The sequence below is a fragment of the Asterias amurensis genome, chromosome 3 (genome assembly GCF_032118995.1).
Source record: "Asterias amurensis chromosome 3, ASM3211899v1".
In the NCBI taxonomy this organism is placed as follows: domain Eukaryota; kingdom Metazoa; phylum Echinodermata; class Asteroidea; order Forcipulatida; family Asteriidae; genus Asterias; species Asterias amurensis.
In genome coordinates, this window is record NC_092650.1 from 12,903,452 (window position 1) to 12,915,756 (window position 12,305).

Below are 12,305 nucleotides of genomic sequence, written 5' to 3' on the forward strand. Positions count from 1 at the left end.
ATCAAGCTTCATGGAGCGCAATATAACTTAAATGCACTGGAAACATTCAGTAATAATACATACGCCTCTCTTTAAAATTCATGCATGACGTCACCATTGTAACCTAAAATGAGGCCACACGTCACGCTACCGCCAATACCAGCCACTCGAACCTAGTTGCAGTCAAAGACCATGCGTCCTAACCAATGCATAAAATTACAAAACTGTAAAAATTCAGACTCAATTGGTCATCGAAGTTGCAAGAGAATAATGAAAGAACAATGTGTGCTTTTTATGCATAATGAAAAGCTTCAGACCTGAAGTCTTTTAATATTTGAGTTAGAAATTACCCCTTTCTCAAAAACTACGTTAGGAGGAGGGAGCCGTTTCTCACAATGTTTATAAGATCAACAGCTCTCAATTGCTCGTTACCAATAGCTTACATTTATGTTTAGTAGTTACCGAATAGTGTTCATTGCCTTGAAACAGGTTTCTGCATTTACGGTCGGCAAAATCGGTTTGTGCTAAACACAATTCCCCATACCGACTGCCAATCATGCCTTAGCATAGTAATTTAGTCCTCCTGAATTGTTTTGTTCAGAGGGGTACCAAAGCGAACTTCTCAGCCATGAGCTTTCGAAGCTCAGACACGTACTAACTGACCCAGTTTACAAAATTCGATTAATAAATAATTTCATGAATTACCAGTGTGATTAATTGTCAATATGTATATAGTCCTGTTATGCATGGGGTCCCTCAAATAAGAATGCTCCCACAAGGATTCATGTGTAAAACTTGTACCCGGAGAGAAGGGAAAAAATGTATCACTAGCAGTGGCAGTGTCACGGCCGAGCGGTTAAAGAGCACCGGATTCAAGCACTGGTGTTTGATCAGCAGGGTGTGGGTTCGGATCCCGGTCGTGACACTTGCTGCATAACATTGGGGAGGTAGTGCTTTCTTGATGATACCCCAGCCTACATTTGTATGGACTGTAACCATGTTTCAGCCCTAGGAGTAGGTGGCAACTGCCTCTGGAAACAAAAATTGTAGCCCACACCTTGAATTGTGTGTCAGGCGACTTGCATAAGAAAAAAAGAAGAAAAAAGAGCAAGACTCAACCAAATCGCGTTCAAATGTTGGGTGAGTTTGTGTACATGTTGACTGGTCACTAAAATTGAGCATTTGAATCTTATATCAAGTTGTGTACACTGAGAATGGTATAATAATATGAGAACGTGTCTTTTACGGGTGCCGTCGCGTGGCCACAATTGTTTTTGCCTGTCTGCACTACGAAATTGGCCTTGTCGTAAATGCGTTTCATTTCATGTATTTTTTATAAATTGATTCAAAAGGGAATAACTAAGAAAGCTATTAATTTTTGAGGATCGTAATTCTCAAAGGAACACGTTGCCTTGGATCGGTCGAGTTGGTCTTTGTAACCGTTTGTTACAAAATGCATATGGTTAAAAAGATGTTTAAAAAGTAGAATACAATGATCCACACACATCTGCCTCGAAATCGCGTGAGTTTCCTTCTACTTTGCGAAGTAACACGGTCGGCCATGATTTCCGGTCGGCCATTTATAAATGGCCGACCGTGTGTGACGACGAGGTTAAAGGAAAACCACGCAATTTCAAGTGATACTTGTGTGGATCATTATATTCTACTTTTAAAATATCTTTCTAATCATATGCACTTTATAACAAACGGTTACAAACGCTTTTCAAAGACCAACTCGACCGACCCAAGGGAATGTGTTCCTTTTAAGTGCAGGAAAAATTTGTTGCCCGGTCGTGGCTCCGGCAGAGTCTCCGTGCCATATATTGTCGCTGTCGAGCAAAACAAGTTTCAGGTTTACCAATCGCTGATTACGCTGTTTCAAAAACATTCAAATACTCCATAATATGAGGTGATACGTACCATATTCAGATAGACATGTTCCCTTGACCACAGCATCAATACCCGTACAGTTGGGCATTAGCCCCTCACACACACTATTCTCCGACTCCCGGGTATGGTTTTCACGGCACATATGGCAAATTTCTGTGGATATGAAACAAGAAAAAAAATGACACTTGAGAATTGTTTCAAAGAAAATCAAAAACAATACTGATTTTGAGTATTGGCTAAACTAGAACTGTCACTAGTTTGGAACACTGATAAACACGGCCGACTGATGAGCAAAGAGAAAATCCAGTCTTGCGATTCGTCTAAAAAAAATATTCACTGGACTTGTTTCAAATTCATAAACGACTTTTGTAGCTCAAATATGTTGCCTGTTTGTGATTATTTAAGGCCTATCTGGTAACGCCTCCTCTAAAATTTATGCTTCAAACATGTTTCCTTAAACAATTATGTGTGCCAAAAATAAACATTCAAATTCAGTAAATCTTTGTGAGATCCCCAAAAGGTTCAAGGTCGGCGATTGTGAAACTAATAATAATCAAAGGTTTCACAGATTTTGTTTTCCCAAAATACTTCAACAGAGAAAAACCTGACGTGGTGTTCTTTTTTTCTGAAAGCGTGTGCGGTGAACTATGTAATCCGAGGTCACGGCGCGTTAGACGGTATGTATTTTACTGCCACTCGGTCAATGTCAAGATGAGGTAATTTGTGTCCCACGCCGCCTGAAATCAATGCAGATCACATTAGGAATCAGCTGGAATCTACTTGGGATGAAGTTCAGTCCATTTTCTGTTGTTGTACAGTTTGAAAACAAATTGTTGTTGAGATGTGGTTAGGAAGATGATCTGCATGTGAACTGGACCGACATACAAGAAAGGTCCCGAGCTGTCAGATGTCTGGCATAAAAACAAAAAAATAAAATGAAAAAGGTATCAAGATGACTTTAACGGACTACCCTGTATTGCGTAACTATGTTATTTGTCTTGTTCTGCTATAATGCATCAGTATAAAGATGGGCAAAGAAACAAAAGTAGAAATTGTTTTTATCGCATTTTTTTTTTCCATTTAGTTTTTTCCTGCATTTGTCGAGCTTGAACTTTTTCTGAGAACAAAACAGATTAATGTGAATGGATATAATACGAGGATTTGTACTAAGTTAATGTTTTTGTTGGTAGCAAAGCATTATTGAAGCCACACAATAAAGATTCTGTTTCAAAGAAGCACATAATTAGAAGTTCAATTAAAGGGTGTGTGTGTGTGTGTACTTTTTGTAGGACGAAAAACACAACGTCCACAGATTTACACTAAACTTACACAGTTTGAAGATAATTATAGTAGAAAGCTTCACTGAAAATATTACGTGCTGAGGTGCTGTAGTTTTTGGGAAATGAGTAAAACAATGTCATGAAAATAATTATGGTCTCATGAGACCAAAATTATTTTAAGCATTTACAAACGTATTTTCATGACATTGTTTTACTCGGTTCTAAAAAAACTACAGCACCTCAGTAAGTAATATTTGAAGGGAAGCTTTCCACTATCATTATCTTCAAACCCTGTAAGTTTAATGTAAATCTGTGGACATTTTGAAAAAGTACCCCAATCCTTTAAATCAACCGCCATGATTGAGGTTGTTAGTTTGTGATTGTCTATGTATATTTGGTTTGCGGTAACACCATGTGTGTATCTACTTGCCAGGTATAGTTGTTATAGAGAACTGTCTCGCTTTATTCTACTGCCGCGGAGTAGATAATCGGAGGTTCAGGAGACTTCTCAGTTCTGAAAAGAACTGTCCTGCTTTTTAACTATTACCAGGGCGGGTGGTATAGCATATAGACTGGACTTCAACTTTAGCTTATAGGATCGTAATTAACTGTACTGTCGCGGAGTCAGTTCTGAATTGGTCTCAACGTCTGGACTAGCTTGCTCTAGTCATAGTCAGGAGACTGTTTGTGATTGTCAATATCAACATCAACCTCCCACGGCTGATCCGCCATCCTGACCGTGTGATCATGCACTCCTGCGGTATCAAATGAGGTCAACCATTCAGGATTCAAAATCGATGGATGTAGAAAGAGTACGGTGAAATAAATCACATTTGGTTTATATTAGTTGTTGAACTTGAAGATGAAACTTAATGTTTATGCGAAAAGTTCTTCTGACAACGTTGCTGGAGCTTACCGTGGCACGTGTATCAGACTTAAAATTCACGACAATCAGACTTCAAATTCACGACACGTGAATTATTGACATCAACACATCACGGAGCGTGTGAAGGACATGTCCCCAGACGATGGCAAGTGGTGTCAGCTTAGATCCAATGACTCACCTACGAACAACACTATACTTTTCAAAAATCAACATATTCATGTGTCGATGTGACGCTCCTAGGTGCATTTAGCGCACCGTCGTTTAATTGCCTGACAGCATAAATCAGCTATACAATCCTCATCGTAGAATTCATTGACACCTTATTATGATTTGATTGTAACCAAATATAATTTGATACTCTTCTTGATCACTGTGGGTTTATAGGAAGAGCAATGACTACTGTGCGCTAAGCGGCTGTTAAAGCCATTGGACACTTTCGGTAAACAGTATTGTCCAAGTCACACACTTCGTGTATCACAACTTATAATATATCAAATAACAAACCTGTGAAAATTTAGGCTCAGTCGGTCATCGGAGTCGGGAGAAAATAACGGGAAAACCCACTCTTGTTTCCGCACGTTCCACCGTGTCATGACATGTGTTTAAAATAAATCCGCAATTCTCGCTATCGAGAACTGATATTGTTTTAATGTTTTCTCAAAAAGTAAAGCATTTCAAGGAATAATTCTTCAGGAGAATTCTTTCACCATTACCTTCTGTAAACCCTGTAAATTATTTGTAAATCTGTGATTTTTTTTTCTGTACCAAAAGTGTCCAATGGCTTTAATGCAGCAAAAGGTAGCAAGAAATTGCACGAAAAGGCCCGGTCCTAACGAGACAATTTTGACAGGAAACTTGGAAGCAACCAACTAAAGTCACTCTATAAAGAACAATACTACTTTTGTAGCACAAGAGTACTTCTCCAAATGTATTCTCTTCTTTGGTATTGGCTGGTTGCAAGTTTGCCTCATGTAACGGCCTAAAACTCATGTTATTATTATAGTGCGTGGAACACCGAAAATCCATCAAGTTTGCTGAGAATATTTCAGTGCATATCTCGATACAATGCTGAACACACAATGAAAACGGCAGTCGTTAAGACGTTAAGGCCGTTCACTATGGAGTTCCTTAAGGGACATGTGAAGAAAAGCAAACAGAACAGTTTAACAAAGAAAAGAAAACGTTGCGTTCCCTGGAAATGTTTTGTTCCCTGGAAATCATTTCGTACACTCGAAGCATTATTTCAAGGGAGCAAGGTACATGTCCTTGTCATGTAATTGTTCTTTTTCTTTACACGTCCCTTTGGGGACTCTGTAGTTCTCAGTCCCAGGTCATTGTCTGCACAATCCCTGGGAGGTCTAGTAGCTACACTCACGTGTTAACATTTTATGGATAAAATCTCAAAATTTGATGTAAAATTTGTCGGCTCAGAGAGAAAGTCACAGAAACATGAAATTTTGCACGAAATTTTCGGGGAGAAATTTTTGTATAGAAATGACGTCAGTGTTTTTGTCATTGGTATCTATTCGGGGTCTTCAAGTAAATCGGTGATAAGGAACAAAGTTAAAGGTATCGTTTCCAACTATAAAATAGCGTTCAGCGAATTCTCAGCTGCGATTAGGCCCGGGACGCTATAAGAAACGTTTCCAGTGAATAACACTCAAATTTTAAATGTTGCTTAACAAACCTCGTAGAGCGAACAAAATTAATGGGTGATCATTTTCTATTCTTAAAGGCAGTGGACACTATTTTTAATTACTCAAAATAATTATTAGCATAAAACCTCACATGGTAACGAGTAATTGGGAGAGGTTGATGATATAAAACATTGTGAGAAACGGAGAAAGAAGTAATTTTCCACGACTTTGATTTCGAGACCTCGGGTTTAGAACTTAAGGTCTCGAAATCAACCATCTAAAACGCACACAACTTCATGTGACAAGGGTGTGTGTTCTTCCATTGTTATCTCGCAACTTCGACGACCAATTGAGTTCAAATTTTCACAGGTTTAATTATTTTGTGCACATGTTGAGATAAACCAAGTGAGAAGACTAGTCTTTGACAATTACCAACAGTGTCCAGTGTCTTTATGACAACTATAATGTGCAATAGGCCCAAACATCAACTCCACATCTTCAAGTTATTTCTTTTGAATGTTATACTTTTTACAAACCTTGAAGTAAGTGTTCCTCTTGGTCGAAGACCCTGTAGTACAGTGTAAACACAACCCTTTTTTCCCCAAGGGCTACGCCCCTTTTCTTCTCCAGCACCATACTAAATTCCCGGCCACTCGTCATGAAAGACCGGAATTTGGAATGAGGAACGGAAGAATTAGTGTTTTTGGTACAAATACCACCGATGCTGAGTTCATGCTTTGTGGAGTAAGTTCTGCCGTCATACACATGCAACGAAAACCCATGACAGTCCTCAGGGTCGGAGACCAGTCTAAGGAAGACTTGATTTCTGTAATAGGGGGCAGCAAAAACCAGAGCACATTGTCGAAAGTACGTGATCTCAGAAAAGTTGAGTTTCAATTCACCAGATCGATCGTCCAAGATGGTACACCCTGGCTGGGGGCAGTACTCGACAAAAGGAACTGTGGAAAGAAAAAGAACTTGAAATTATTATTATGAAATGATAGTTATACAGTGTAGATTATTAACCTCCGTTTGCGTTGTACCAAGATGAAACTTATTGATGCTAAAGGCGTCAGTGTCACCCCGGGGGTATCCTGATTGGAAATAATATAGCCCCATTGGGAGAATGTGGTTCCAATTAGGGTAGAAGTATATCAACATGGAGGGATGGTTTTATCATGGAGGAAGAAAATTCCATGGTTTAATAATAATAAGAAGAAGAAGAAATGCTTATACAGCGCATTACTGCAAGTACTCACAATGCGCTTTACAAAACAAATAAACACATTTATACAATAGAAAGCAACAGATAAACTAAACAATACAATATTACAAAAAAGATTGAGTGAACAAGTGAGTTTTGAGATGGGATTTGAAGAGGTCCGGTTTTATCTGGGAACGGAGGGTAGCAAAGTATGTGAGAAATAAGCATTCAGCGGGTTTTTTTTTCTCCAGTATTTAACGTTTTCTATAATAAAAATTTTTTCAAGCTGAAAATGTAAATTGAATCTGACCTGGAACAAAATGACAAAGATTTTATTCTTATTGGCTACAAATTGTCAATGTTTACAGAAGGGCTATACAAGATCATTTTCCGATAGTTTAGTCAAGGTGAAAACTTCACCACGTTAAAGTGATATACAATACCACTGTGTTTGATACCCTTCAAATTTATGCAGAAGTTTTAGTTGATCTTTGACGCTATTCAAGACAAAGTGTCATTAAAGATGCTATGTCAGATTTTTGGCCGATTTGACCAAATTAATGTTGATTTAAAATTCAATATGTATTTGGATGGGGGTCGAGAAAGTTACAAGCTTTCATTTGAGCCATTGCTCAAAAAAGTCCGCCAAGCAGTGAAATAAAGTGCTCAAAATTAGTTTTTGTCGGGATCCCGACAATATATCACGTGACCAATTCTTATGTGTTTTATAAGAAACGTTTTAAATTTTTGTCATGGTTCCTGACCATTAAAAGTAAAAGTTAAACTTTTTTTCGTTAGAGCGGGTGATACTCTTTGAAATACCATTCACTCAAATAAATCTATTTTTTAATGTTTGGGGCCAAAAAATCTGACATAGCATCTTTAAACTCAACCTTTTTGACGGGCACAAATTGTCTTTGGAAAGTATATAGACAACGTTCAAAGACTTAATGTTTTGAATTACGCGCAGAAAAGGTATAAACTAACTACAGATTCATTTTACACCATTATGTAAAGTAGAGACTTGTATAAGTGTTTCCACGTTTGCATGAGATCTCTATTAGAAGATCAGAAACTCGTAGTCGTCAATTGCTTATCAGAGCATGATATCCCTATGGCTCGTGCATCAAGTAACTATTCAAGAAAACCATCACATAATAATTTATTGTTCACGAGAACAGACAAACAATATTTTTAAAGTTGAAACCGTAACTCAATTCATTGAAGGCAATGGACACCTTTGGTAATTGTCAAAGACCAGTTTTCTCATTTATTGTAGTACAACATTATGCATCAAATAACAAACCTGTGGAAATTTGAACTTAAGTGGTCGTCGAAAAAATTTAAAAAACACCCTTGTCACACAAGATGTGTGCCTTTTTGAATTCTAGACCACAGCTGAGGTCTCGAATTCGGCTCAAATATTTTAGTGAGACATTACTTCTTTCTTTAGAGGGAGCCGTTACTCACAATGTTTTATACTATCAACAGCTCTCAATTGTTCGTTACCAAGTAAGTTTTTATGCTAATAATTATTTTGAGTAATTACCAATAGTGTCCACTGCCTTTAAGAGAAAAGAAAATGCTGAGAAACTGCAATTACAAGACGTTTGTTCGGTTTCTTGTTAACAATCCGTGAATGGTGAATAACTCATTGTTTGGTCTTTCAGTGAATTTCGCTCTAAGCGTTTCGCAATAACCTTTATGTTCGTCAAATCCTCACACTCAAAAGCAGCAACAAAGGCACTCATATTGCTTGTCATTGACTGTAACTCAATATCATCTGCCCTCTTATTTGCAAATAGGGCACATGTTAACAAATATAGCGTATTCGTAGAGAAGAAAGAACGAACTTGACTCATGTCGCCAAGGGCTTCCTATTCAATGTAGTGAAATAATATCTGGTTTTAAAATCAACATTCTATTTAAACGTATTGCATTTTCTTTTGTAGATCGGGTGACGTAACACAATACAGCCTTCATCTTAAGCCCTGTTCGCATTGGACTTAAAGGCAGTGGTCACTATTGGGAGTTACTCAAAATAATTATCATCATAAAACCTTTCGTGATTACAAGTAATGGGGAGAGGTTGATTGTATAAAACATTGTGAGAAACAGCTCCCTCTGAAATGACGTAGTTTTCGAGAAAGAAGTAACTTTCCACGAATTTGATTTCGAGACCTCAAGTTTAGAATTTGAGGTCTCGAAATCAAGCATCAGAAAGCACACAACTTCGTGTGACAAGGGTGTTTTTTCTTTCATTATTATCTCGCAAATTCGACGACCGATTGAGCTCATATTTTCACAGGTTTGTTATTTTATGCATTGGTTGAGATACACCAACTGTGAAGACTAGTCTTTGACAATTACCAATAGTGTCCACTGTCTTTAATTTGGGTAAACTAACCGAGCCAATGGGTAACTTACCCATTTTAAGTCCAATGTGAACAGCCCAGGAAGTTTTCCTCCCAGGTAACTAACCCGACCCGAATGGGTAGTTTAACCGAGCCAAATGCGCCCAGGAGGACTGACCAGGTCAATTTAACCGAGCCAGAAAGTCCAATGCGGTTAAATCTCCCATCCGTCAGTGACCCGAAGAAACTGACATGTATTGTCTCGGAAGAATAAGATTTTCGTGATTATCGAACTATTCAACGTTACGCAGGGGGCCAGCTCGGATAGTTTACCCACGGTCTCGGTAAGTTTACCCGAGTCAAATAAATAAAAGTGCTGACGGTGGGAAAGTTAACCCGTCGGAATGTTACCCTGTGCGTCATGGTTAAGTTACCCAAAATATTAATCCAGTGCGAATACGGCTTAAAGCCATTGGACACTTTCGGTAAACAGTGTTGCCCAAGGCCCACACTTCGTGTACCACAACTTATATACAAGATAACAAACCTGTGAAAATTTAGGCTCAATCGGTCATCGGAGTCGGGAGAAAATAACGGGAAAACCCACCCTTGTTTCCCCTCGTTTCGCCGTGTCATGACATGTGTTTATAATAAATCCGTAATTCTCGCTATCGAGAATTGATATTGTTTTAATGTTTTCTCGAAAAGTAAAGTATTTCATGGAATAATAATTCAAGATAAGTCTTTCACCATTACCTTCTGTAAACCCTGTAAATTATTTGTAAATCTGTGAACTTTTTTTTTTTCTGTACCGAAAGTGTATATGGCTTTAAGAGAAAGGACAGTGAGAAAAAATTGGCTGTACAAACAAACAATTTCAAGAACTATTTGTTCCATGTTCGCTGATCCTCACGATGAGCTAAATGAATCTCTGTCAATACACCAGATGACAAAACCATCAAGCTACTAGAAATCCATTTCAAATCTGGAAACGTTGGTTGGTAAGGATTTTCTTTGGTCAATTACTGGTAAATGATTTTTAGCTTCCCCACTTAAAATGAGGACTGCCTCTAGGCCATTGCTAAATCGCATACCATCACAAATTGATTTTGTTTAATGATTTGCGTTTGGTTCACAACTTAATATGAGATATGTTAAAATTGCATCGGGGATAAAGAATATAATTTTTTCGTTTTTTAACCCATACACCGATGTGTGTTAACACTGTATACTTAGTACTTTCCCGAGTCCTGTGAATAAAAGGGAATTGGGGAAAGTACTGAGTATACAGTGTTAAAACACATCAGTGTATGGGTAAAAACCAAAATGAATACTCACAACTTAAAGGCAGTGGACACTGTACGTAATTACTCAAAATAACTATTCCCATAAAACCTTTCTTGGTGACGAGTTATGGGGAGATGTTGATGGTATAAAGCATTGTGAGAAACGGCTCCCTCTGAAGTGCCATAGTTTTCGAGAAAGAAGTAATTTTCCATGAATTTGATTTCGAGACCTCAGATTTAGAACTTGAGGTCTCGAAATCAACCATCTAAACGCACACAACTTCGTGTGACAAGGGTGTTTTTTTCTTTCATTATTATCTCGCAAGTTCGATGACCGATTGAGCTCAAATTTTCACAGGTTTGTTATCTTATACAAATGTTGAGATACACCAAATGTGAAGGCTAGTCTTTGACAATTACCAATAGTGTCCACTGTCTTTAATGTTAACTTAATTATGATCATTCTAAAGATGTACCGCTAGTATTAATTTGTACCCCCCAACCCCAACCCCCCACCCCCCACCCCGATGGAACAGTTGAATCTTTCATCATTTTATTCATGTACTTGTGTGACATTACTTTTGCGCATTCGTGCCATTACTGATGTTATAAAAACAAATTATGCTGACCAATAAAGACTTCTACATACAGAGACAGGCCAAGAAATGTAAATGTTGTTTTTCGGGGCAACCGTTTCAGAGAGGTAGACATGTACGTAGATGATGTTGTTGTTTTAAGCAGAGCAGTGAGTATGAATTGAATATTCCATCAGTAGATCTTCCCTTGACTGTTCATCCAGACGAGGCTTCGATCATGCATAAACGACAACATCTTTGCAACGGCACGAAACCTGTTCATACAAATAACATCTGCACATTTTTATCATCCAAAACATTCAGCTTTTAAAGGTGTGACCTGAAGAAGAAGAAAAGTATAGTGGAATCCCTTTTAATCTGTGAATATATTGGCAAGGGAGTTAGCCGCGTTGTCAGCTCCAAAAAGGCTATAGGCCCCTATTTATATATGAAAGAAAATTCATGAACCTAGAATCCATGGCTAAATTATTTATGGTTGGATAATTTGCAAGGAATTCCGGGTCTCCGAGGTAGGCCTAACGTAAAAGGTCATGATGTACATATACGGCAATATGAAAACAACATGGGCTATCATCATAAAACCACCAAAACGAAACCAAGGATAATTCCTAACACAGCAGAAGGTGCTGGTGGGCCTATTCCAGAAACACAATAATAACAAAAATAAAAACCAAAGAGGGTGAACTTAAAATAATTGTCTGTTGATTAAAAAGCCTATTTTTGTTTCAGGTCATTACATGAAATAATCAAAACTGTTCCCACATGACGTGATTTTTATCAATTTATGAAGTGAAACAAGGAAGGTCAACAGTTTTAAATCTTGCTTTAAAGGCAGTGAGTAAATGGGGAGCTGTTGATAGTATAAAACATTGTGAGAAACGGCTCCCTTTAAAGTGACACAGTTTTCGAGAAAGAAGTAATTTTCGACGGCTATGATTTCGAGACCTCAGATTTAGAACCTGAGGTCTCGAAATCAATCATCTGAAAGCACACACCTTCGTGACAAGGGTGTTTTTTCTTTCATTGTTATCTCGCAACTCCGACGACCGATTTAGCTCAAATTTTTACAGGTTTGTTATTTTATGCAAATGTTGAGATACACCAAGTGGGAAGACTGGTCTTTGACAATTACCAATAGTATCCAGCGTCTTTAAAGATGAACTTAATGTATAAGCTAGGACATGACACTTATC

The 12,305-nt window shown here is 37.9% G+C and overlaps 1 protein-coding gene across 1 annotated transcript in view; it reads right to left on the bottom strand.

Annotated features, from left to right (window-relative positions):
- Positions 1 to 12,305, bottom strand: part of LOC139935174 (uncharacterized) — a 56,038-nt gene that overhangs the window by 14,246 nt on the left and 29,487 nt on the right. The window contains exons 2-3 of the mRNA XM_071929646.1: positions 6,209 to 6,631; positions 1,900 to 2,022 (exon numbers count right to left, since the gene is read on the bottom strand). Of these exons, the coding sequence (XP_071785747.1) occupies positions 1,900 to 2,022; positions 6,209 to 6,631 (546 nt within the window). The remainder of the gene's footprint in view (positions 1 to 1,899; positions 2,023 to 6,208; positions 6,632 to 12,305) is intronic.